This window comes from Anser brachyrhynchus (assembly GCF_964034855.1).
Source record: "Anser brachyrhynchus genome assembly, chromosome: 3".
Lineage (NCBI taxonomy): Eukaryota > Metazoa > Chordata > Aves > Anseriformes > Anatidae > Anser > Anser brachyrhynchus.
Genome location: NC_137696.1, coordinates 66,977,997 through 67,004,618, shown reverse-complemented (window position 1 = coordinate 67,004,618; position 26,622 = coordinate 66,977,997). Strand labels below are relative to the sequence as shown.

Sequence of the window (26,622 nt, the reverse complement as noted above, 5' to 3'; positions counted from 1 at the left end):
CATATGGTGCTATGTATTGGATTTGTGATGACAAACAGTGTTGATAACACATGGATGTTTTATTTGTTGCTTACACAAACCCAAGGCCTCTGCTGCTTCTCACTGGTGCCCTACCAGCAAGGAGGCTGGGGGTGCACAGGAGGTGGGGAGGGGACACAGCCGGGACAGCCATCCCTGACTGACCAGAGAGAGGTTCCCCACCATGGGATGTCATGCCCAGCAAGAAAAGCTGGGGGAAGAAGGAGCAGGGGGACTTTCAGAGTGATGGCTGTTGTCTTCCCAAGTAACTGTTAGGCCCGATGAGCCTTGCTGTCCTGGGAATGGCCTGCTGATGGGAAGTTGTGCCAAGACACAGCAGAAAGACAATTGCGCGTCCCATAGTATTACTTGTTTGCTATTTTCAATCTTCCTATTTCCAATTTTCCTATTTGCAATTTTGATGCTTGTCTGTTTTGCTGAAAATGATGACGAAGTTTTAAGGAACCAGTGCAAATTAGAAAGAGAGAGAGCAGTCACACTAATGCTGTGTTACACAAGATGTCATCATACCACTTGGTCAAAACCGAATGCAAGTGTATCTGATGAGGAAATCTGTTGAACTGAGCATGAATTATGTGTCAGATGTCATTGTTTCTCTGGCTCTCCACCAAAGGTAGAGTTCTTGAGAGGGTGCCTGATGTATGCCTGAACTCCTGCCTTTCCATATGCAAAACAGATGTATAAGCTACTTTTCGTGATTTTTAAGGTGTAGATTGATTTTTGTGTATAGAAGCGAGTCTGGCAAATTCCACTCTTAAAATGAAAACCATCCAGAAACTGGTTAAAATCAGACTTTTTTTTCTGTCCTTCATGGGTACAAGTTCTTGTGATAAGACCAAATAGCTGTTGTGATCAGACTACATGAACTACAGTTCTTCTGGAGCCCCAGGGAGACGCTTTTCCTCAGCCTCTCCTCACTTCATGCTAACTGTATTAAACAGCTGTTAACCCCTTTTCACAGACACATGCTGAAGGGCACAGCACTGGCTTATGGGGTGAGACTGGATGCCTGACAAAATGACCTAAATCTGATCTTGGCCATGGGCATGCTGAAAACACTGCTCTAATCTGGACCAAATGTCAGATTTAACAGCAGAAATGTGATGGTTTCCTCCCTTTCACATCTCAAAGAATATTTAGTGCTACTGTATGGCAAATGGGATCTCAAAGTTGCTCAGCAAAGGTTGCAGGATTGAACAAGAACTTTAAGAGACATGAATGTGCAAGCCTGAAGAGTTAAAATCCATTTATTTTCCCATTAACCAGAATGCATTTGGGTGTTTTTGTTTAATTGTACTTGTTTTCTTAAATGCTTTTCAGACTTTTGCATAATGCTAGACAAGTGTCTCACGTAACATAAGTTACAATAATGACTGTAAACAAGGGAGCTTTAAATCGCTTCACCTTTGTGGCCTGATACATTAAAACCTTGAGCCTCCAGAAGAGGATCAGGAAACTCCACCGTCAGCAAAGAGATGGCGATCACCCTCGGAGCAATACACCCAGTAACTGCAAGGGAGGTCAGTGACAGAAACTGGATGCCAGATCACATCGCCCCAGGTGTGAGTGGCAGCTAAAACAACAAGAGAGCTGAGTCCTCCCATTTCTTCGTAGGTCAGGGACCCTCTTCTCTTTCCGACAGTAAGTTGCTGTTTCCCTGAATAGCTCACAGGAAAGGTATTTTGAACATTACTGTTTTTGTTTTGTTTTGCGTTGTTTTTGTTTTATACTTCTGGTTAAAAACAAACAGACATCTTAAGAGACTGCTGATGTGAAAGCAGTGGGTGACATTTCTTTTGTGCAGCTAGGCCCAGCCGCACCAGGGGTAAATCAATTTCAAAATTCACATGAAACATAAAACAACACTACTCAATTATTTCTTCCTAGGTAGGCTCTGACTTGGCTGAGCCCCAAAGCCTACACTGTGTGAAGTTTTCTGAGCACTTGGGCTTCACAACATCAGCAATAGTTCTCATCAGGTTCTTCCAGATGGATGAGGGTTAGTGTCACATCTAAGAAATGTTGTTTTGACATGAGTGTTTCCAGTTAGAGAGTTGATGTTGAATTTAATTGTCTGGGCTCTGGCTTTGCCAGAGGCTGAAATGCTGGGCCAAAGCACAGAGCATTTTGCTTGTTCTAAAAGAGCCTATCACAAAATTGAGGCCTGGATTCATTTCACTTCTAACTGATGTGCCTCAGCAGGACGCAAGCCTAGTTGTCCCGGCCATCTCTGCTATCCACGGAGAGAGAAGAGCGTCTCTAGAACAACTCTCACTTGCTAAGTGAATTAAAATTTTCCTTTGGAGGAGCTTCTGTCTTAGCCACTGGAGAGTCCCAGGGCAAGTACGTTCATATCTTAGACTAAACGATGAACTGGCTGAAACGCTGGTAGTGCTCACGCATTAATGGCTCGGCTGCTCCTTGGAAGACAGACAGGCACGCACCAGAAATGCCTGTGGGGTAAGAGTGATGATCTTCACGTCAGGAAGGACTGCACTATGTTCTGGCAATAAGAAGCTTACATTTTTTTACTGGTCTGTGTGTTCTGTGAATATACATGAAATATACTGCCCCTATTCCACAGAGATCCTAACCTTACAAAAAGTCCATAGATAAAGAGAGGAAAAAAGATCCAACACCACACACAAAGCTCGCACAGTGGTGACAAACACATAGGATGTTTGTGTAATATCTGGAGCTTGGGAAGGCAAGGAAGACAGGGCTACAAGAAAAATTTGTGGCTGAAGGGAGAGACAGACAGAAAAGCAAGAGGGGAGAAGAGAGCAAGAAACACAACAAATAGGCAGCTGAGAATCAAGATTTTTTCAGTTTAGTCAGTAAATACGTATTTCCCCCACCCACATCTGGAATAATATGCATTTTGGATTCAGAACTGCATTCTTTACTTGCTTAAGGCTCCCAGTAAAGTGTCTTTTGCTCAAGGAATGCAGGATCCAGTGTCTCAGCTGCATGACTTCCGCATGTAGTTGGCAATATTCACTGCATTTAAAATCAATTTTTTTTTTTTAATTGCAGGCAGTGTCTTCTTTGTTAAATAAACCACTTTCCCCCCACATACTTTTTAAAGTTTCTATTTCAGTCAGAAAATAAGAGCAACTCCAGGAAGCTGGAGATTTCAGATCAAACTTAACTTGACCTCTGGAGCTAAATAGTCTAGTGGGTTTATTAAAGACCCTAAAAGAGAAATGTCTTTTTATTTCAATGTACAGTCTCTCATGTTGCATATCTCTGGAGGTTGCCTGTCCCATTGAATGGTGTCTTCATTTGCAGACTGTCTTTGTTAATGGTCTCCAGAACACAATTTTTTTCTTAAATGTGAATGATACATGTCAAGAATAAGAGAAACAAGACAGTGTTTATCAAAATCATTTAAAGTTACTTTCTGTTTTATAGCTGTGTTTGTGCAAGTATAAATATTTTATAAAAAGCAAGCTATCTGCTCACAGCATAAAATATGAACTAACAGAAGTATTCCATAATAGTATTTGTGTCCTGTTTACGCCATATCTTGGAAACTAAAGTTATGTATATCTAATTGTGTGATGGTGTTTGTGCTTCTGAGACAAAGGTAAAGAAATGAATAGCTTTTTTTAACCTGATGCTGGAGCAACACAGGGAAGATTTGTTTTGTTAGCACTAGAAGGATGATAGCTCTGCTACAGAATGCAATTTTAGCTATGAGAATGACTTTTGGTGAATTTTTTGTGATGAGGACTGAAAGAATAATTAGATTAGGAAAGCATGTTCTGCTCCTGCTGCTTCAATATTTTAAGGAAACATTAAAACTAGCCAACTAGATACAAATTACAGGGCAAATGGATAAAGGAAATAGTTTTAATAATTCCTTTTTTTTTTTTCTTTTTTTTTTTTTTCCAAGGAGCTCTAGAAATCATGAGGATGACCAGGATTTCTTTTCATCCTATCTCACCAACTGGTAGACCCTTAATGGGTGCTGTTTGCTTTCCCTGCATCTCCACCTTTCTCCCCTATCCTTGAAAGAAAGCAATTTATAAGTGAATAAAGAACAATGTGGTAGAATCACACAGAGAGAGATTTGCAAGATATCTATGTGCTTGTGAGATTAGGCATGTCCTGAGCCAGTCTCCCTGTGCTCAATATGACTAATATTGTAGTTAAGTCTTAGCTCTTTCAAAGGTACATCTCTTCCATTTGCCTTAAGGAGTATATGTTTCACTGCAAATACAGCCCTGCATCATTTCGGTCTGCTTCAATGAAGCAAAATTAAAAAAGTATTTTAGTCAGCTCCTAAAAGGGCACATCTTATACAAATTTATTTTTGCCACTTGGAGGTATTCTTCCTGCTGCTTTTGTTATTGCAAAGCCCTGAAGGATTTCAGAAGGATTTCCTCTCGTTTGGCTCTTTGGAACTGTGCTGGGAAGATGTGAAGGTGAGTCCAATGCTTTAACTTTTATTTTTATACTAAAAAAGAGTGTGGTGGTAGTTGTAAAGCATTTTTGTATAAAAGTAAAGCCATAAAGCATAGGTACTTTCAGAAATCTACCACAGCAAGGCAATCTGGCTGAAGGAGTTCAGGCTAGAGATTACACCCAAACAGTAACGCCCAGCGCAGGGTCAAAGTTAGCAGAAAATGTCAAGGGCTGTAGGTTGGTGCAGAAGTGCATCCAGACGCTTTTGCCAAAATCATCTGTCCTAGATGCAGGATTTTATGTTTGTCCTTGTTTGCTTCAGGAAGCACCTGCTGTCCCACTTCTGCCGCCGGCTGAGGTCCCCCCAGGTGTCGGTCGGTCTGTGTGCCAGCACTCCAAGCACGCTGCTCTCTCAGGCAGGGGGGGACAGCCTCCGCCGCTGCCCTGTCCTGCATGAGCTCTCCCACCATCCACCGCTACCTCTCTGCCAGTGCATCTGGGACACTGTCTTCTAGCTGAGGTCTCCGTCCTTCAGTAAGCTAGTTTAAAGCCCTCCTTACGAGGCTGGCAAGCCTGTTGGCAAAGATTTCCATGCCCCAGTTTGTTAGGTGAATCCTCTCTCTGCCCAACAGTGATCCTCAACGAGAGTCCTGTCATCATAAAAGCCTAGAGGATCCTGGAAGGGTCTAAAATGCCACATTGACATTAATAGCACATGAGCGTCTGGGCTGATCTTTAGCCAGTGTCTCTCCTAACTGGTCAAAATCCAGAGGGTAGCAAGCGAGGAATTGCTGCTCTGCACAATCAGTTAATTTTTCAGCTGATTCCCTGTTGTGTTCCCTCCTGCTGCAATGTACATGAACTACCATGTCAACAGATCATGCTAGTATCCCTATACATTAATACTCTCCACATTAATCTTCATATTCACATTAGACGCCAATCAAATGTAGTTTCTGTTCGTTAAGTAAAACTGATAGCATCTTTGTACTCTTCTTCCTTTTATACCACTTCTTGTAGCAACCCAAGCCTATTTGCTTTTTGAGCTTTGCATTAGATTACTTTAACCCTGGCACTTTTTGTCTACCTCCCATTTCTCAGTATCTGTAGTTTTGTAACACATGCTTTTCATTGTTCCTGTAGCAAGTCTCTTACTACTATCAGATCATGGTCTATTTTTCTTTACTTGTGAGAAAACAAGTTGCTCTATCAGAAGTGGCTGTAATGAAGACTTGTTTCATATCAGTTATGTCCTCCCTTCTTATCACAATAACCCAAGCTTCCCCTATAGTCTCCATGCCCTCCCATTACAATACCTTCAGCTCCCTCCCACATCCTACACAATATCCCAATATCTCCTCTTTCAATATTTAGGCCTCCCCATAGTATGTCCCATTTCTGCTCCTGTATTTCCTAACCTCCCACAAGTGAGTCATGTCCCGAATTCTCATAGCTCCCCCATATCTCTTGCTTGATTAAGATAAGAGATAATATGTGTTGATAATATGTGCTGTGACCTATCATTTAATGAGCTGACCAGTATTCATGGCCAGCTGCCACCATTTCATGGAAAAGCATACGCACAGCACTGTTTCTTTGTTCCCTCCTTTGGGAGCTAGGTGAATCTCTCTTTTCCCCAAAACCACTCATTTTCAGAAAAGGCGTGGGAATATCGTACCTCTGAATCCTCCTACTTTGAACTAAATTTGACTGAAATTAGGTGAAGGACTAAGAAGCAGTCAGGTGAGAGGCTAACAGGCGTGGGCAGTGTGGTTGTATAGGCAAATCCATTTGCAGAGCTGCCTGTTCTTCCTATTTCTGTTATGTCACTCAGCTGTCATTACGTGAGAGCTCTGATTTTTTCTCCTACAAGGGATAACTGTACCACTGAGAGGTTAATCAGAAACCCTGCGAAAGACAAGGCCACAGGAAATTGATAATGCTTTGGCTTTAGCCCAAACCTAAGCATTAGCAAAAAAAAAACAAAAAACAACACATTGGCTTGCTTCAGACAGGCACCAGGTCAGTGACAACTCTGTAACTTGCACAGTATTTGGGCAGGGAGGAAATCAGAACTTCTCAGCCTTCTAGTCCTCAGCTGAACATTCTGCTTCCAACCGCTTTTAGGACTTAAAGGGACAATTTGTGATATCAGCTAATCTTATCAGATCCAGCTAATGTATTTTTAATTTCTCACTTCCCCTTATCCTGTATATTCAGGCACCTCATGAACCCAAAAAATATATCCATGTATCGGTACTAGGCTAGTGGCATTGGTTAGATACAATTTTAGGTCCACCAAAAAAGTGTTGCATTTTCAAATGTTATAGAGACCATTAAATGCTCACTTATCTAGTATTATATTAGGCTCCCCTGTCAACTGTACAAACAGAAATATTCTTTCTAGAGTTTGGTTGCTGAAGATTTCAGCAAAACACCTCATGAACTGACTGGGAACAATTTCAGATTCAAAACTGTGTTTTACATTACGTTTTTACAGACACTGAATAGATTTTCTCCCAGTATTTCATTGGTAACTCCATGGAATCAAATTTTCAAGTTTTTTTTTTTTTTTTTTTTTTTAACAATGCTAACCAGCTAGGAACAGGTGACCACTTACGTATTTAGCCTCCTAACGATAGCTGTTATTTAGCTGAAACACATACAGTAAGCAAAACAGCCAACAGCCTTATCATAAAGCTCCTCTGAGATTCTCCAAAACTTGGATTTCTGTGTCAAATCCAGGCTTTGGTTTCCATGGGTCTATACAGACCCCATGAAAACAGTGTGAAAGACATTGAGGGCAAACACAGCATGAAATGGGTCAAAAAGGTTGTAAAGTATTTCCAAACAAACTATCTCCCAGAAAGGGAAGGCACAGACAAGCCAAATACAGAAACTCCCTTAATTCTCACTAGTCTCTCAGCTTCTAACATCCAGAATGCATGCAGCTTTGCGGCTTCCTCCCTAATACAGCCATTTTTTATTTTTTTCCCCCTCCAATCCTACTCCCTTTAAAAGCGAAAGTAAGAATTTGTATATATGGATAAACAATCAGCTCCTTCAGATCTGGTCTATATGCACAGGCTGATCTGCAAAAACAGAAGGCGAGATTTGGCTTGGCTTCGCCCACAGAATGTAGTGACAGCGTTTGGCTTCCAAAGGGCACAAAGTCTTTATTTAAGCAGGAAAATAGTGTCTTGCATTCCTCGCCTCGGAGAAACAGCCTCTCGTGTACACCCAAGAGGTTGATTCCCAATAGGAGATTATACAGCCACAGTAGAAGCATTATTGCCAACGGTAAGGGTGGGCCAGAGTGGTGTTAGGAGACCGGGTGATTGCATAAAGAATGATGTTTCAAGGAAGATGATGTTTTTCCCTGGACTGCAGCTAAAAGGATAAAAATTAGTGCTTTGGGTGGTATAAAGTTCCTCTGGTGGTCCCAAGATACAAATGATTATTTTGAGGAGTCTGAGGAGTAGTCAGCTCAAAGCACTCCCGTGGAGTTAGAGGCATTCTGTTTAGCTGCCAAATTTTGGTAAAGTAAGAGTGAAAACAACAAATGGACATAACATATATGGAATGTACATTACATATATGGGACGTACATGACATATATGAGATGTACGTGACATATATGAGATGTACGTGACAGATATGAGATGTATGTGACATACACGAGATGTATGTGACATGTACGAGATGTACACAACAACAAATGGACATCTCGTGTCAGGACACGCTATCTGGATGCCTCCACTGCGTACAGGGCAGCTGGACAACAGCACACCGCAGAGTATAAGCTGCAGGAACAGCACAGGGCACAACACACCCAAAACCCTGGCAAGGCACCCTCGGTCCCCTCAGCACCGCCATGAGGGCCGCCCCCTGGGCGGGCTAGCGGCGGGGCGGGGAGCACCGACATGGCGGCCCACCCCGCCCCTCCCGCCATGCCCCACGCGGGGCTCCGCGCGCGGGGCACGCCGGGGGCTGTAGTCCCGGGGGAGCGCCGGGCCCCGTCCCCCGGCCGTCCCGCAGCGGGGCGCCCCGCCGGCCCCGCCGGGCATGCTGCGGCTGCTGCGCCGCCTGCTCCCCGCGCTGCGCCCCGCGCTGCGCCCCCGCGCCCTCCTGGCCCCGCCGCGGCCCATGGCGCTGCGCCCGGCGGCGGCGGCGGCGGCAGCGGGGGGCGGCGGGTCCCCCCCCGCTGGGTCCCCCCCCCGGGAGCACGGTGAGGAGGCGGCCGGAGGGAGGCGGGAGGGAGGGAGAGGAGGCGGCCGGGCCGGGCTCGGCACCCCCGCGCCGTCCCGGGGCTGCGGCCCGCGTAACGGGACCGGGTGGGCTCCAGGGGACGCCCGGGCCTGATCCACCCGGCCTCGGGCGGGCAGGTGGCAAGTAATAAAACGTGGTTTACGGCTCCCCGCTGGGTGAGCTTCCCTTTCCGAGCTAGGTGTATCTTTTTTTTTTTTTTTTCATGGTTATTTTTTATTTCCTGCTGGAACAGATGGCTCGTGGAGATCAGGAAGCACTTAAAGACAAGCATGGGGATAACGTAGATGCCTGCTCGTATATAAACCCCAGGCAATACCATTAAACGTGCAGTTAAAAAGAGTTCATCCTACAATAGCTTGGTGATCAAGGAGCTCTTACTTCTTGGGTTACTGAGGTCTCAGGTTACCTGCATTATGTCAGGAATCCTGAAAAGCTGTCCTCACCTTGTGTTAGTGACTAGGGTACAATCCTTGGACTTTGTTGCTGCTGCCTGCGGTATTTTATGCCAGGAAAGGGGTGGGATGAGGCTTTCTGCCCGGGTCTCAGCGCGTGTTCAGCAGCAGTTCCCCTTCAGACGAGCCGGCCGCTCGGAGAAGGGGCGCTGCTGACGGCGAGCTGTGCCGCTGCCGTGCCCACCTGCCCCTGGGAGCGGGCAGAAACGTGCAGGCTGCCTCAGGTGGATGGCTTTTCCTGCGGACGTCTGCAATACACACCCCCTCAGATTCATGCGAGCCCCGGTCTGCAGCCGGTGCTACCATGACAGATCCCGTTTGCTCTCGGCTGGGCACGGTTCCGCATTTCGGGATCTCGCTGGTAACTTCTGTGCCCCAGACCGACCTACCTGGTTGCCAGTTCCATGGATTTTTTTTTTTTTTGCCCCTTACTTGGTGATCTCTTTGAAGGAGAAAACATTGTTTTCTGTGTGCTGGTAGTTCACCAGCAACAATCTGTTGCGTAAGCTTTAGTGTATATGTTAAGTAATAAATTTATTATTGCTTTAGCATCTCTTTGTTGCACATAGTTTTTAGTGTCTACAGGGGGAACAAGCAACCAGACTAAATAGTTTGCTGCTTTTCGGTTAGCCTCTGGCACAAAGTTAGGTGTCAGATCACAACCACAGAGTGATTTATGCCTCCCTACTTTAGGCTGGAGTGAATTAGCATTGAACCAGCTTGTTCTTTTACTTATCATCCCTAGCATAAAGTGATAAACACACACACACACAAAAACACTTTGTAGGGTGCTAATAGCCCAGGCTGGGTCTGTACCATTGATTTTACACAGATAGTGCAGCTTTGCATGGCACAAGAAAATAATATGCACTTTCACTGCCAGATTTCCCCCTTGGGCCAGATTTGGACTATCTGCACTGGTCACAAGAGGAGCTTTGAAAGTGTGTTGTCTGTAGTAATGAGCTGTCCTGGGATAAACTGCAATTCTGACATAAGGCTTCTGCCACTACAGTAATCCCATTGTGGAGTTGTCCCAGAAGAATATTGCTGGATGTTTGGTTACGTGCACATTTTCTGTTGCTAGAGGAGATTTTGATTTTTTTATTTCTTGAGGTATAGCTTAGTACACAGCTATTAGCGTTTACTGATGCAGAAATATGAAGCAAATATAGGGAAATGACTCTGCATAATTAGTACTCTTGGGGAAAAAAGGCCTTTTTGAAAACTTGTTAGTAGAGTTTGTTCTGTCATTGTGGTATTTTTCTGAGATTCATGTTTATACATGCACGGTGAATTTAGATTTGTATTGATTCCTTCTTAAATGCTATTAGTTTCTAGAACAGGTTGAAATCGTTGCCGTCTATAACATGTTAATACTGTGTGGGAGATGCAGGAATAGAATAATCATCTCATTCTTGCATGATGTAGTCAGCTGAGAATTCTTTGTTTTATCTGGAACTGTAGGATTCCCTTTGTGCTCCTCCATGCCTCATTTTCGGTGTGTTTACACTGCAAGTCATTTGCCAGTGTTTGTCTGCATTGAATTTCATATGCCACTGCTGTTATCTAGAGTGAACTTTACATGATATGTAAAGGCTTACTGTTTTATACTTGGCCATAACTGTCCTCTTTGCACGTAATTAATTGCATTTACTTAGAACTGAACAAGAACAAGTTACTAAACATAGAAAGCTAAATTCGCTTTTTATGCTATTTCACATCGAGTGTTGAAGTCCTTTTGCTGATATGTTGACAAGGAAATGCTGGTAAATAGAGGAATTTATAAATTGTATATTGCTTGTGTATAATGCCACTTGGCTGTTTATATTGAAAACTCAGACCCAGTGTCTTAAAATATATTACAGATGGGCTGGAAAATGTACAGCAAAAGAAGAAAATCTTTGCCGAGATTAAAAAAACGACACAACAGAGAAAAAAGCCACGTCCATCTGCTGATTCAGTAGACTCTCTGATGGCAGAAATGCCGTTTGCCAACACAGATATCGAAGATGAATTTGCTAGTAAGTAAATTTAAACAGAAAGAGTGTTTGTGGTTCTTGGTTCTGCCTGTTGGAGTGCACAGGTGGGCCGTGTGCGTGGAGTGGTGGAGCTCCTGCAAGCAGTATCAAGTCCGGTGTATCCGTTGTTAGTAGGCAGTCCTGCAGGTACATGAGTGTATTAAAAACTTACTATTTTATGATCCGTTGCAAGAATGAATTGCAGAATAAAGACAGCTTGTATGTCTATTTGCATTACGACATGCGAACTTTTCAACTGATGGCTTCCAGCTGATGGTTGGAAGAGCTGTTTTCCAACACGTGTGTTACCAGCACGTAGCTATGAATTAGCGCACCTGACATTGGACAGTGGAGGACTGCATTCTGGTCAGCTTATGGATGTGTATCGCTCCATGTGGTGGGAGAGGGTCTGCAAAGTCTTGAGGAAATAAGCTGGGAGAAAAGTGATTTATGGTACAGAGAAGAACTGAGCGCATGCACTTTTCTTCCTGTGGGAAGGAGTCTTTGAGAAAGGAGACAGACAGTAGGTCTTGTTTGGATTAAATCTTCTTCTGGGCTGGGTTTGTTCTATGAACTGTAGGTTGGCAGTCCTAGTCTATTGCAACCTTTTCCTTTAATAATCCTGTGTATGATCTTGTTTTGAAGTCACGTCCATTTTCATGTGTGGGCAGTTGCAGGCCAAGTCCGCTGCAGAGAGTTGACAAAATGAAACATGGGAGTAGCTTGGAAGCTGTGTTAGCAGTTTATGAGCCCTGCTTGGAGGTAGACGCTTTTATTTCAAGTATGGTACTCCACCTGCGTGACTGTTAATTCAGGTTGGAGTAGGATCCCAATCAGACAGTTCAGTGCATGGGCAGATCAGATGCTTCAGTCAGTTGACTGAAGGCAGTTCCTGTAGGCATGATGTTATGTTTATCTTTGTTCCGATTTGTCCATATGCTGATTTTTTTAATTAATTTCTTCTTTTTAGTGCATGCAACCTCTGAAGTAAATACAGAAAAGAAAAGAAAGAGGACTACTGGAAGGGAAATCCCAGAAGGCAGCGAGAGAAAGAAGAAAAAGAAAAAACAGTATCAGCCAAATTATTTCATTTCTATTCCAATTACTAATCCAGAGGTGATGTTCTTTATGATTGTAATTTGATATAACCAGAATTACTTTGACAGCTATGTGTTTGCAAGAAGAGAGGTTTATGTTTGTCTTTTTATTCAGTTTTATGGATTTCATACTGTTTTGATTGAGGCTGGCTTAGATTTCCCCTCTGCACTTTTCCAGTATTGTATATTTTGTCATTCATTTAGAATAAGGAAGAGAGACATTTCATTTAATAGGAAAAACTCTGCATTATTTTTAGCTCTGCTTATAGGTAGAAATCTAAATTTGGATCTGTTGTTGTTTTAACTAGGCATTTTGCAGTTTAAAAGGTTTCCAGTAGAATAGATCATCTTATTTAAAATTCAAACAAGCTGTTGTTTTAGTGACAAGCTGTTTAAATGGATTCAAGAAGTGCGGTGGACTTTTAAAGAACACGTATTTTCCTATAGTTGGCGTATGTTGTTTCATTTAACCTAACAGTGAACAAAGATGATGTTTTTATGTGCTGTGGGATGTGTCTGATACAGCTTTGGCATCTTTTGTGTCTTCAGCAAGGAAAGTAGGTATGTTATGTTTAAAAAGTTAAAAACAACAGTTTACCACCATTTCCAAATTTAGATTTATATTTTAATATCAGAAGCTATATCTTTCAGGTGATTTTTAACTCATTCTACATTTGTACTGTTTTCAGAGAAAGTCGAAGATTGAGAGAATCTGAAATGAAAATGATGTAATCTGGATTTGAAAGTTACGATGCAGCCTTTGATGCTTCAAAAACATTGTGTGAAGAAGAGATTGCAGAGGCTCTCTTCTTCCTCTTCAGAATAGATCTCAGATAGCCTGACACAAATATTTTTAATGCCATCTTGGTCTGAAATGGCTTTTCTTCCCGTCTCTTCCATGATTTAATAGCAACAATTAATGTAAGGGTTACATAATCTGTTCATTGAGAATTGCTGCTCACAATTGTTATGTTGAATTGCTGGCTGAGTAGAAAAAAATCTTAACTAAACATTCATTTTTATATGCCCTGTATTGTTTACAAAGGTGAAGGAACAACTCTAAATCTCAGAGCATTTGGGAATTCCAAGACTTTGCTAAGAAGTTTTGTTTATACTTGCCTCAGATGTAGAGTTGTTATGAAAGTAGAAAATACACGTTGGAATTTGTATAGGCAACATTAGCCAAAATGTAGACTTAAGACACCTGGCTTCTTGATAGCCAGAGGGGATCTGGTAATTACTAGTAGCATTTCAGTTAGTAAGGAGAGGTCTTCCCTTTGTGAGGATCTAATTTTATTCCAGTGAAGTGTTTTAGGCATTACTACTCTTCCTTCATATTTTATATATGCTTTTAAGCTTTACACAATCATTTTGTAGTAAGGAATATCCCTGGAACATTTAATGAACTGTTCCTGCTGGAAATTAAACATTTTCCTTGCTTTCATTTTAATTATGTTTCAAATCTTCAAAAGTAAAATGAGGTATTCCATTAATTTGGGATTTATATTTAACATTTTATTGGTTCTGTAAGAATAATTAAATGTTATCAGTTGGTAGGTTAGTCTTTCGGGTTCTTCCAGTCTTGATTATAATTTCAATTAATCTGTTAAATCTTTAAAGCTCACAGTATTCACTTCCCAGTAGCGATCTTGCAGTAAGCAGAACCATTTTTTTATTACTCTTCGGAATAACATATCCCAGGAAGTGGGAGAGGTTACCTTGAAATCACTATTTCAGTTCTTATTTTGGGGGAAGTTTTAAAAATAATCTGAGTGGAGAATGGTTGAGTGTGATCTGCCCTCAGACGTTTCTTTTTGGAAATGAAAGTTAGGAAATCTCAGGTTAAATGAAGTTGTTGTCAGCATGACAGCAGTTGAAATTTAACATAAAATTTCATAAGGTAATGTAAATAGCAAGTTAAAGCAATTTAAAGTTCTCATTCGTGCATGGGCTATAACTAGGTATTACAAAGATTCAGGAAGAGTCCTAGCTAGCTTGATTAAAATTCAGTGCTCTCAGCTGTTAAAAGTACCTTGGATTTATCGAAGAGAACAGAATTGGTCTGAAGTCGTGACAGCACAGCTAAGCTCTAGCTGTTGTATTACATTTTGATCACATAAGTTCTGGGAAAACACACTTAAAATAAATTCCTGAATTCACAAAAATGGATTTGAAAAGTTCTTTTTTCCCTTCTCTCTATACAATCTCAACATAGATCATATCGAATGTTGTTGTTCCAGCCAGAGAACACGGTCAGTCGTCTTTCTATTTTGCTGTTACCAAGAAGGCAGCTCATTTTATACTTCTCTGCTGGGTTCAACAACAGCTTGTCTCTGGACCTGCTAACTGTCCATCTTTGGAATTAATCTTCTTCCAAAGGTGCGTTATTCATTAGGTTTTAGCTTGTCAGAGGTCCTAATTTCCTACGGTGTTTTGTGGAATTGTTGGTGAAATGAGAGCCTTGAAAGAACGTGCTTGTGTTACAGGCTGCAGTGTGAGTATGGCAATTACCTGTTCTTTGAGATCTGACAGACAGATGATGAATAAATATATGCATATTTTTTAGGCAGTCAACCCCCGATAACTGAAGATCCGCCACAGCATGTGTTCTTTCTTGCCTGAGCTAGAACTGAGCTATAGGAGGGACCTGGGGGTAGTGCGGGGAGTTTAGGAAATGAGTAGGAAGAGATTTGGAAGTACTACTGAAGGAAACTGTATGGGTGAGGGAAAGTGGAGTGTTGGCTGAATAACTGAATGCTGAGTAATACTGATCTTTTTCTGAGCTAGGATATGGTTTTATCACTGTGATAACACAGCTCCAAACCTGTTTAATGTATTCTGAAGGGTGTGTATACTTACACATAGATATATTTTTTTTCCTTTGCCAGCTCTCATGTACAAATTAAATTTAGAAACAGTAGTCAAAAATAGTTGAAAATGGAACGAAACTGCAATTGTTATGATAGAGCATTTCATTTTTTTTTTCCTTTACCAGGGTAATTGCATTTGCTTTAGTTTATAAACTTAAATAATTATGCAGTCAATACACTGTAGCTATCAGGGATTGTGTTTACCAGTTTCTTGTGTAAACATGGGTTAAATTTCTCCTGCATCTTAGACTACAATAGAAGCATCACGTATCTATGATAAGTTCTGACTATGAAGGAAATGGTCTTATTACAACAAGAGTTATAACCAGAGTGCTGGTGCAATTTTCTTCATGTGTCTCATACTACAAAGACATTTCTGATTTTGTAGGTGCCATATTACTTTTTTTCTGGCAAGTGGCTTTTCTTTCCTCCTTCCCATCCTTCCTGGAGTTGGTCCTCTTCAGCTATAACTTGTTTTTATTTATATGGTGCTTTACCTTAAATAAATAAAGTGCTACTAGATATATTAGGTAAATCTCCTGCATGGCAAAACTCATGATAAGAACGTGGGTCACAGAAGTGCTGACCACTCCCATTATAGTGTACTTTTCCAGGAAATTTGTGTGTTAATTATCATTAGCAGAGTAACTCAATTATAGTTTCTTTTTTTTTTTAGCCCAACAGCTACTTGTGCTTGTTGTAAAAATTAATATATATAGTATATTCGTTAAGCATTCACCAATGAGTTTCAAATAAAAATCAGATTCAAGTTTTCTACATGCTTCTTTTAGACTATATACCCCAAAGCTGATTTGACTGTAATATCTTTGCTTACCATCGTTTAGAAATAATTCATTTTGTCATGTGGTCAAGGTTATTGGATTTGATTTAATTTCCACTAACATATTCAAGCATTCATGGATGTTTTTTAAAACTACTATAGTACAAATATCATAACTGCAAGCACAGTAAGCGATTTGGATACAATTTATAATGCATGTATAGCTGTACAAATAATTTTAATTGAAGAAAAATGTGAACCAAACACTTTTAAAGAAAAAGACTGGTGGTGTTAGAACTGTATAGGTGTTACAGAGATTCATTAAAACGTTTGAAGAGAGTATATAAATTATACAATCTTTTGGACAGTATGATCAGAATTGTAAATCTCCACAAATAACTTACTATTTGCCTGTTTCATATGTGCTTGATACTGCAAAGACCTCTTTAGCTTTTCAGACACTTGTCTGCTCATAGCAGTATACGTGTTTAGCAGACAGTAGAGAAGCTCCCTAAAGAAGCCTCTGATCTGGACTACTGGAAGTGTAAAATTGGATGATTTTAATCTGTTCCGGGAATTTGTCATTTTACGGAACCTAACTCCTGTTAAGATGTGATGGGAAATGTCCTCCTATTTGTTAATCCCTGCATTTGTACCCACTATGAGTTTACTCAGGCCAATTAGCACAGCTTTATCAGAGGACAAAACTTCCTTCTGCTAGGATGGTTTCTGCATAAACATCTGACTTCAGTTTGTGTGCTTTCTTGTTCGCTTGCATTACGGGATGCAGTAATTGCTAACTGCTGTTTCTGTGCCTGTCTGTCTTTCCAGATTACTGACGGTATTCGGGCCGTCCAAGATGCAATAATACAAAAGGATCATAGGCTTTCCAAAGCAATGGTTCGCTGCGGCTCATTGCATGTCACCATGTTGGTGATGCATTTATCCGGTGAAGAAGAAATTGGCATGTAGGTATTTTGGTGTTAAATATGTAAAAGTAGTTTTGTTGGAGGAGTTCGTAAAAAGACTAGGAGGGGTAACTGATGCTTGTTTTTTGTCATCCCTAAATTACTAGGGCTACTGAACATTTAACTCATGTTGTTCTTAAGCTGCTAATCTTAATATCAGCTATTTTCCTAACTTACGGTATGTCATAAGCTCTGCACAAAGTACTCTTTTTGTTTCCTTACATTTTTCATAACTGTGTGCTGAACTTGCATGCACAAATCTCATGTTTGCTAAAGTAGTTATTTCAAAACAATGTTTTGTTGTAGGGGATGTTGAACAGATCAACAGAGGAGCTTTCAGAATTCCGTAGCTCAGCAGATATTATAGGCCAAATTAGTCACTGTCACTGAAAGACCTCAATGAAATAAGCCTTAGCTGCAAGGTAATGCCTCATGCAGTTAGTTTTTAATGCCTCTAAATGAATTTGTTATACTCAAAATTTAAGTACATTAAAAGAGTGGTGTTCATTAGGCCTTATCAAAAGTACAATTTTTATATTGCTTTAGTGAAATAGCTGAGTTTTTGCTTATATAGAAGTCCTAACCGTCATGGAAAGGGCTATGTGTTATGTGATGTTATCATGTATAAGTGTCGAGTGTGACTATTTGCTTTATAAAAAATGCAGTTCTTTGATGGCTTTTACTGTTTATCACATGCTGTATAGCTCTCCGACAAGCCTACGTTAAAGTACAAGTTCCATGGTTAACATGAAGAAATTCAGACTTTGAAGTCTATACGGCTATAATTTATGAATGTTTAGAATAATAGTTTGTGTGTCTAGCTGTACGTTTGACTTGAAAACATACTTCATGTTTCATAGTCCTGCTTCACACAGACTTTCCTGGCAGTTTCTATTGCGATGTGGTGCCCAGTAGCCTGCGTATTTGATGTCTATATGTGTACATGCTAATTGCAGGATTAGAGATCACAAACACTTGGGTACCTGTAACGGTGTTAATTAAAATGCTGATAAATGGCCTGCTGGCGTTATACAGACATCTGGGAATCCTCCATTGCTTATGTATCAATTTTGAAGAGAATTGGTAATGAATCAAAAGTCCTTACATTGTAGCTTTGTGAAAGAAAAGCATTACTTTTGCATCTCCCCAAGATGAGTTCTTTCAGGGGGCTTCCGTCATCTATATATCATAGTGGTTTTCTCTGCAGTATTAGAAGACATGCAGTCCGTATGCTGAATTACCCAGATCAAATAACGAACAAGTGCAGTGAGACATTGCTTGGGTTATGGTCACACAGTTACAAAATAATGTGTATAAGAAGTGTGTGCATTGAATCATTTCCCCCCCCGAAGGTTTTGCTGTTGAAGTACAGATCGCTCATAGGAAAGCCAGAATCCAAGGTAGAATGTGAAAACAATTAGTAGAAGGTATTTTGGCTGAAAGCATTTATCACACCTAAAAATAATGAGATATCAATGTATCTAAATCAATTGCCCTGCTTGTTTTTTCACACCTTTCCTTGAATGTTGCAATATTGAATCATTGAGGCAGCTATGCTCTCACCTCTTTTGTGAGGTTACAAATCTGTCGGCTTCTTCCTCCAACACTGCTCTGAAGGGAGAGACAGAGACAGCCAGGAGCAGGGAATCAAAAGGAGAGCAAAGGATTCTAGATTTGCTGGGCTCCCTCTCCTCTCCACGTTCCTTTTGTCTCCTGGAGTTGGCACCCAGGCTTCCTCCTCTGGTTGATGAGTGATCTTTGGTAGCACCTGAAAATCGGAGAGAACAATCACCAACTGTGTGAGCACTTTTTTTTTTTAAGGGTTTTAAGTATGAACTTTTGAAAAAGGGAGTGTGAGAGGATACCTCAAAGGCAAGTATGCCTCCTCATGACTGGAGTCGTGAATTGTGTAACAGAATGAATATTGCCAAGTTCAGTGTCGTTGGCTACATCCTTTGCAGCTCTCTGTCCAGCTGCCGCTTGGGCACTTACTTATGGAGTTCTTCTCTGCCTCTCCCAGCAGAACTCCACAGTCCAGGCATGCAGGAGCTGTCCTCTAGTCGGCAGCAGCTTCCCCGGGGATTCACCCCTTTCCTGGCCAGGTGCCTACTACAGGTATCTAGCTCAGCTATCCTCAGGTTGCATTTCTATTATATGGAATTCTTATTTTTCTCGTAACTGATGTTTTCTGCTTAATATTCTGTGAGAACTTGAAGAGTTAAAACTTGAATTTTCCTTTCCTTGCATCACCAATTTTTGATACCACATTAATGGAATTAAATCAAAATCCAGACTGGCAAAAGAACCTGTGTGTAATGTCAGGTGACAGTAATTCCCCAAACAAAGGGCAACTAGTCAACTAGACTTCTAAGAGTTCACAGATCCAAAAGTTTGGATGCGTTATGTAGATATCTACAGTTTTTATACTGTATATGCACGACAGTACTTCTGTCTGTATAGAAATGAAATGTGTTGAACGCTATTTGAAGTCCAAATGCATGATAAGAATGTTCTAAACATAATATTCAGTTCAGCACAAAGCTCTTTGTATGATGTTTTAGTACATACAGCTTTTGCCTTGGAAATAGAAGATCTGCATTTTAGGTTTCTCCTTCTAAGGGAATCCAGACCTGGCAATTTGCATGGGAATTTTCTAACTCACAGGCTGTAGTCTAGCTTTTGTGAGCACACGTTACATCTGTTTTTATAAGACTGCATGAAATCAAGAATGTGAGGTTTAAAATAACATAAAGAAAACAAGCAAAAAAGAGTCATGACAGCACACCCTTCAAGCAAAGCAGTTGTAGTCCATGCTAACAGCATGTCTTTTATCCATTTACTTTAATGTCAAATGCATTCGTAGCATACTTGGGATCAGGTATTAGAAATTAGGATACCAGCCTTCGCAGTAAGTGCCTTCATTAACAGACTACAGCGTTAAGTTCCTTTTGCTTGTTACTTGTCAAAGACTGTGAATCTAACCTTTTTATTATAAATATGAAAGCTATTGAATTCTACAGTAACAGTTCAGAAATTTCTGAGAAGCTACACCAAACAAATGCTATAATGTTTACATTAGAACAATATAGAAAACAAGAAGCACTGCTTCTGTGACCCTTGTTTGTATGCACTTAGAATATACTGCCTTTTTAAAAATTTTTTCCTTTTCTAGTTTGAAGCAAAATGCATGTAAGCTCTTTTGTTATGTTTGTGGGGTAGTTGCACTGAGTGTAATTGCTGTTTGGCATTGTAAGTACTATTTGGTATGGAATCAGAAGAAAATACCACTGTTGTGTTCACTGCTGTTGAATTCAGCGGAAACGTTTGTCCTTTGTGCTTTATTCTTACAAAGCAATTGTCAGTTGTTATAAAGCAATTGATGGAAAAAGAAAAATACAAAATATTCTCAATAGAGATGACAACAATTTTTTAAAAAAATAATTCAGTGTATTTAAAGATTATTAAAAAAAAAAAAAAAAGTAGAGCTAAATCTTCAGTGACAACAGTGCTAAACTGAAAACACACTGCTCTGTTTGAGTTGACCTTTCATAAACCTCACCAACTGGAGTTGGGCTGGTCAGTGAGTTCTGCAGCACACCCTACAGTATGGAAATAGAAATCTTTATTCAGTTAGGTACCAGAGCTTTCTATGGCTGTCTGTGTACCAGTTCTCAGATGTAAAAAATCCAGAGAGGGGTATTAGGGCACGATTCACTACTTAAAAACCCCCTGAAGTCTTTGATACTGTTTATTTGTAATACCTGTACTTACTTTGGAATGATTTTCAGGTTCATGTCAGTAAATAAATACAGAAATAATAATCTGTAAAATAATCTGACAGGTATAATCAGTATTAGATGGTGTTTTTGAAAAGTCTTGAAGTATAGCAGACATGGAAGGCACTCAGAACAATCTCGTCTTAAGGTGATGAAGGTGGCAGAGATAATGCTCTTTGGCAAAGAAATATCTTTGCCAAGGAACAAGTAATAGCATTGTTGCTTAAAGTGATCATACAGGAGCTAAAATACTTCCACTTTGTAGATTAAAGTCATGAGAAAAACCACAGGAGAACGATATCAATCAAAGATTTTTTGTCATGTACTCAACATGCTTTCTTAACCTGGTCTTGATTTCAATTAACTGCATGGTTCTCATCAAGACTCTGTCTTGTTAAACATAATGGAAAAGTGAGTAGAGTTGTTTGTATATGTACAGGATTAAAAAATAGATATACTTCAGAAATCATGGTGATGGCTTTCATGCAGTTACTGTAGAAAGTAAAATAAACACTTGAGAGTTTTAAATCTGTTACTGCCATCTAGCGTTGATAAAGTCAACATTGGCTTAGTGAAAAGTTTAAATTTAGTTTCACTGAATAGAACTGAAAACTTGGAGCATGCGAGAGATTTTTAGAAGACACTAAGAATATATATATTTTTTTCCCTCATGAATCATTTCAAAACAAGTACATGTACTTAATAGGGCTAATTAAAATGATTATTAAAAGGTTACCAGGCTTGCTACAGTTTGTTACATGTAGATTGTGTGTGCATGCAACTTCTCTCTTAAAGAAAGTAAGCATTAATTTAGATGGTACATCCTGATAGCTCTCAACAAGCTTAATAGTAATTTCCATCTAATTCCATCTAATTTTATCATTATACATATATTACATATAAAATGTCACTAACCTCTGTTTACAGTATTAAGTAATATTGTGTAGCAGGTTTGAATGAAGTAGAATCTTAGAGTGTCCCACTGAGATTTCAAGAGATGAACAAAAGTAGGCTGCTTTCAGAATGGAAAACCAAATGCTTCTGAATTAGCATCTTACTAAAATGATATGCACAGAGTAATAGAAATATTGTCATCTTATTATCTAGTCACCTTGAGAATTGAGAGAAATTCTTTCAAGGAATTGTACCTGCTGCTAAGTCTGCTTTGTAGTTTCCATGATTTTACAACAGGGCGTATGAACCAGTTTCCCATTATAAAATGATGAGAGTAGTACTGACTGCATTGATAGGAAGTAGTGCAAAAGTACCCGAGTAGCTAATAAACTAATACTAATAAAGCTTTCTGAGACTTTTGTATGGAAGGATTAATAGAAATGTAAACGTTAATATATTTGACTTTCACACAGATATTTTCTTTCTTCTTGACAGAGCAGTTGATGCTCTTTCAGACAGCAAGGATTTTGTAGAAGATCTCCTAAAAGGAAAAACAGTGGACTTGTCTTTTCAAGGAATTGATCATTTCAAAAATGAAGTTGGATTTGTGAAGTTGACAGAAAATGATCATACAGCTATACTTACAGAAATAGCAGGTAAAGTTATTTCTTACACATTGTGAAAACAGGCTCTGAGAGTTGGGGTTGCTCAGCCTAGAGAAGAAAAGGCCCAGGGGAGACATTACAGAGGCCTTCCAGTGCCTAAAGGGGGCCTACAGGAAAGATGGGGAGGGACTCTTTGACAGGGGGTATAATGATAGGACAAGGAGTAATGTCTTTAAACTAAAAAAGGGTAGATTTAAATTAGATATTAGGACGAAATCCTTTACTCTGAGGGTGGTACGAAGTGTGAGAACAGGCTGCCCAGAGAAGCTGTGGATACCCCATCCCTGGAAGTGCTCGAGGCCAGGCTGGATGGGGCTTTGGGCAACCTGGTCTGGTGGGAGGTGTCCCTGCCCATGGCAGGGGGGTCGGAACTGGATGGTCTTTAAGGTCCCTTCCAACCCAAACCATTCTGTGATTCTGTGATATATGTGCACCTGCATGTGCACTAACTCTCAGTTCTGTCTTAGCAGTGGAGCTAAGGCTGCTTCATTTGCCAGTCAGGTAAAATGCATCCAAAATATAGTTCTCAAGTCAGTAGAAATATATAAATTAAAAGGCGTATAAATATCAGCTGAGTAACAGTAGACAGTATGTAGATCAAACCAAGGTACAGTGGAGTTTTATCTGTGTACAAGACTGTACTTAAATTATGTTGTTTACAGATATTAAAGAAAAATTATCAGTAAACAGTACTGTCTGTAATTCACCAGTGTCCTTTAAAACTATCCCAGCAATTCCAGCTATTCTTTGAAAAGACTCTTTAAAAGAGTTTTTCAGTATTGATGAATCATCTTTTGTGTTCTGTGGAATGTGAGGTCACACCATTTTTTAATAGTGCAATAACCCATATCAGGCATTTTGCAGAACAGCAAAGACTACTGTTGTCACGCTACATCTTGTGCAGTCCAGTACAGAGAAAAAATGGAGAAAGTCTTCATTAATACAGTGCTTTATCTAGCAGTTCATTAGGTTAATTTTTGAAGTGCATTTCCAAAATGTTTAGTATTTTTTAACTTAGATTTTGAAGAGAAGAGTGTGAGAGAGCTTTCCAGCTTACCAAATTGCTTATGTTATGATTAGGTGATGCCTTCTTATTTTAAGCAGTATTTGATAGAGAAGTATTTCTAATATTAATTATGGTAGGAATTGAGCAGTACTTAGAGTTCCAGAGAGGCTTTGGTTGTCAAATAATACCATAATTATTTTAGGGATTTAATGTACCAAGTATTTTTTCAGTCATTTGGAAGATACGCTTCCTCATAAAGACAACTCTTGTCTTTGAGTTTGTCTTTAGATTTCTTTTAAAGGTGACAGAATACTGTGTGTACGCTGTTTTATGAACAGTGAGAGTTTATGCATAAGCTGAGTTCCCTTTCAGTACCTCTTAAGAAAGGAGATGAATGGTTTCTGTTAGTCACTGACTTTTGATTTTAAGGATTTATAGTAAATTATTAAGAACTCTAAAACAACTGAAGTTGCTAGACTCAGACAGCCAAACATCTTTTGGCTTCAGGAAATAAAGAAGTTGTTATAAGTGATTTACTATACATTTTAGACCAGTTAGACAGATTTTTATCAGAATATTTGGTAAAAGATGAGGTCAGATTTCAACTTTTGTTTTATGTTTGAAGGTCCTTCCCAGTGGATGAACTCATGGTACAGTCAAATTCAGTAAACAAGCAAACCTATGTTTTCTAAAGTATAACTACTGGTACTCATTGGTGAACTTTCTTTGCTTATGTTAGAATGACAGCTGTATATTACTGTTTTCATTAAACACTGCTCTTTAGTAAAAACGTTTATTATTTTAGTGCTTACTTTTGCCAACTGAATGGAGTGTTTCTTGCCTTAGGACTGTCTTTTAATTTGTAGACTTATACAATGACATTTGTTTCACCCAGATTTGATTCTGAAACAGGGTAGGGAGCTGAACATTACCAGAAGAAAATGGTAAAATGGCCAAAAGTGTTAAATGGATATGACTTAGCATATTCTCTCCTAACATTTCTTTACTGGCTGTCAGAACTGTAACTTCTCAATTGCTGCTGATTTCAAAATATCTTTTGTTGCTTTCTTGGAAGTGCTGGTATTATTTCATAACAGGTAGCCTATATTTTGTGAAAGCAAATTCAGTTATATGTTGATACTTAAGCCAGGAAAAAGTTTTCAGGTTTATAATCACTGGATATCAAATATTATACAAGTTTTTCAAAAGTTAGTTTAGTTGCATGTTAAATTATTGGAAAAACGGAGGAGGAAAATAAACGCACTAAATGTTTTCAGTCTATGTCTTCATTAAGACTGAATTGGGAAGACTTTAATATAAGTAACCTGGTTAAATAGATAAATTGTTAATACACATATATCACAGAATCATCCAGGTTGGAAGAGACCTCCAAGATCATCTAGGCCAACCTTTGACCTAACACTGACCAGTCCTCCACTAAACCATATTACTAAGCTCTAAATCTGAACGTCTTTTAAAGACCTCCAGGGGTGGTGGCTGAACCACTTCCCTGGGCTAAAGGGAAACATCCCCACAGGTTCTGCTGAGGCTTGAACTCAGATCACTGGATTCAAAGTCCAGAGTGCTGCCCATTACACCACAGAACCAAATCTGTGGGTAAGAGTGATTTTGATCCTGTAGCTCACAAGACTGTTTTATCGTTTACTACTGCATAGCCCGGCAAGGATAAGCAATTTAATTGATAAGTGAAGGCACCCCACACAGAGCACTTCGCAGGAAAGGGCTTGTTCCTTCAAGGTAGTGTGATTTAAAATAGTAAATAATATTAAACAAAAGAATCTCTGTGAACTCTTCAAAACTGATGAGGCAAATGGGAGTCATTAGGGTCCCCCCATCTCCCAAATGTATCACATATATAGTTCCTTTAGCATAATGATGCACTTACAGGGCTAATTACAGCACGTTTACTTTGCAAGCAGTTTTTACAAAGCATTAGCGGACAGTCCCCTAGTGGCCAAAACTCCTACTATGGGTAGTGTATTTTGGAAAAGATGGAATTATAACAGTGTTGATCTGAATGTTTTTAAAATCCTGCAAAATTTAAATAATGATGTATACATTTTTTCCAATCACATCCACAAATTAGGAAAAAAGTAAAAATGTCATCAGAAATTAGGATTTTCTTGTGGTCAGTGGAGGGTAGATGTATAATAAAAATGGTATTTTTCAATTTTTCATCTCCAATAGTAACCACCTCCTGTGTGTATAAATGAGAACTAGGTATGATAAGAAGGGAAATGCATTGTAATCATCCTTCCTCTGCCTTTATGAATGAAATGAAATCAGATGTTATGGGTAGAGTGCAGGGAATTTTAGGCTGGCAGACTGTGATTGTCTAAAATATTATCCCTCTTACTATGGAGAATCAGAGAGCAAGATAGAAAGATGCAGTAGAAACTGAATGAGAAGTCTGTGTCTTGCTACGCACAGAATTTTCCCAAACTGGAAAAAGGGCGATCCTGGTTTGCAGGTTATTCGTCTGTTATATTTCATGGCTGAGTTTTATAACACTTACACAATATAGTAGAACTACTTACTGTGAGAAAAGAACTTCTTGAACTTTTCCTAACGTTTACAGCAAACAGCAATTTGTATTGACATTATTGTAACAAAACAATAGGCTTGAATATGAGGCAAATCACAAAGCATCTAGTGTAATGAACCTACTTTCCTTACTGTCCAACCTTTTCTAGTTGACTATACAGACACTAAGCATACAGCTACTAAAAAAAAAAAAGTGAGTTCACAATTGTGCTAAATAACTGTTTTCTGAAAAAAAAAAAAAGGCTAAATTCCTTGAGGCAAAGTGACATTTTACATGATCCTTCACACGCAGCAAGAATCATCTTGCCTTTAAAAAAAAAAATAAAAAAAATTGTGGAACTTTCAAAATGTAGTAGCATACCATATGGATGCTAGAGCTGAGGCATCCTTTTTTTTTTGGCTGTCAGGAAGTGTTTTTAGTACTTGCGCAGGAAGTTGCAAGTACATTAAATGAAACTATTATTTGTCTCCACTTAACAGTATTGCTTTGTAGATGGCATGAAAGGATATTAATCATTTTCTCTCAAATTTAAGGATCCAGAGATCTGATGGTACAATTTTGCATACTTATGAAAGAATTTTTAGTGTATCATTTTATATAACACTTTGAAGATAAGTTGGCGGAGTTTTAAAAATTCTGGTAAGCTTTAATTCTCTTTCTACTTGGAAGCTCTTATTTTACTGAATGTGCATTTGTTCATTCAGCTTCATGCGGCACATAGTATATGACTTTTTTTGTATGAATTGTCTTATCACAGTTTGAGTGCTCTGCTTCTCTCCTTCTGAAGTGGAAACACCTTGGAAACACCTAA

The 26,622-nt window shown here is 39.5% G+C and overlaps 1 protein-coding gene across 2 annotated transcripts in view; it reads left to right on the top strand.

Moving 5' to 3' along the window:
• The first annotated feature begins 8,441 nt into the window (after positions 1–8,441).
• Positions 8,442–26,622, top strand: part of AKAP7 (A-kinase anchoring protein 7) — a 90,353-nt gene continuing 72,172 nt past the window's right edge. The window contains exons 1-5 of one of the 2 annotated variants that reach the window (XM_080583855.1): positions 8,442–8,677; positions 11,036–11,191; positions 12,159–12,304; positions 16,768–16,904; positions 22,070–22,230. In XM_080583855.1, the coding sequence (XP_080439981.1) occupies positions 8,515–8,677; positions 11,036–11,191; positions 12,159–12,304; positions 16,768–16,904; positions 22,070–22,230 (763 nt within the window). In that variant the 5' untranslated portion in view covers positions 8,442–8,514. The remainder of the gene's footprint in view (positions 8,678–11,035; positions 11,192–12,158; positions 12,305–16,767; positions 16,905–22,069; positions 22,231–26,622) is intronic. The other variant, XM_080583854.1, reaches the window with a different exon arrangement.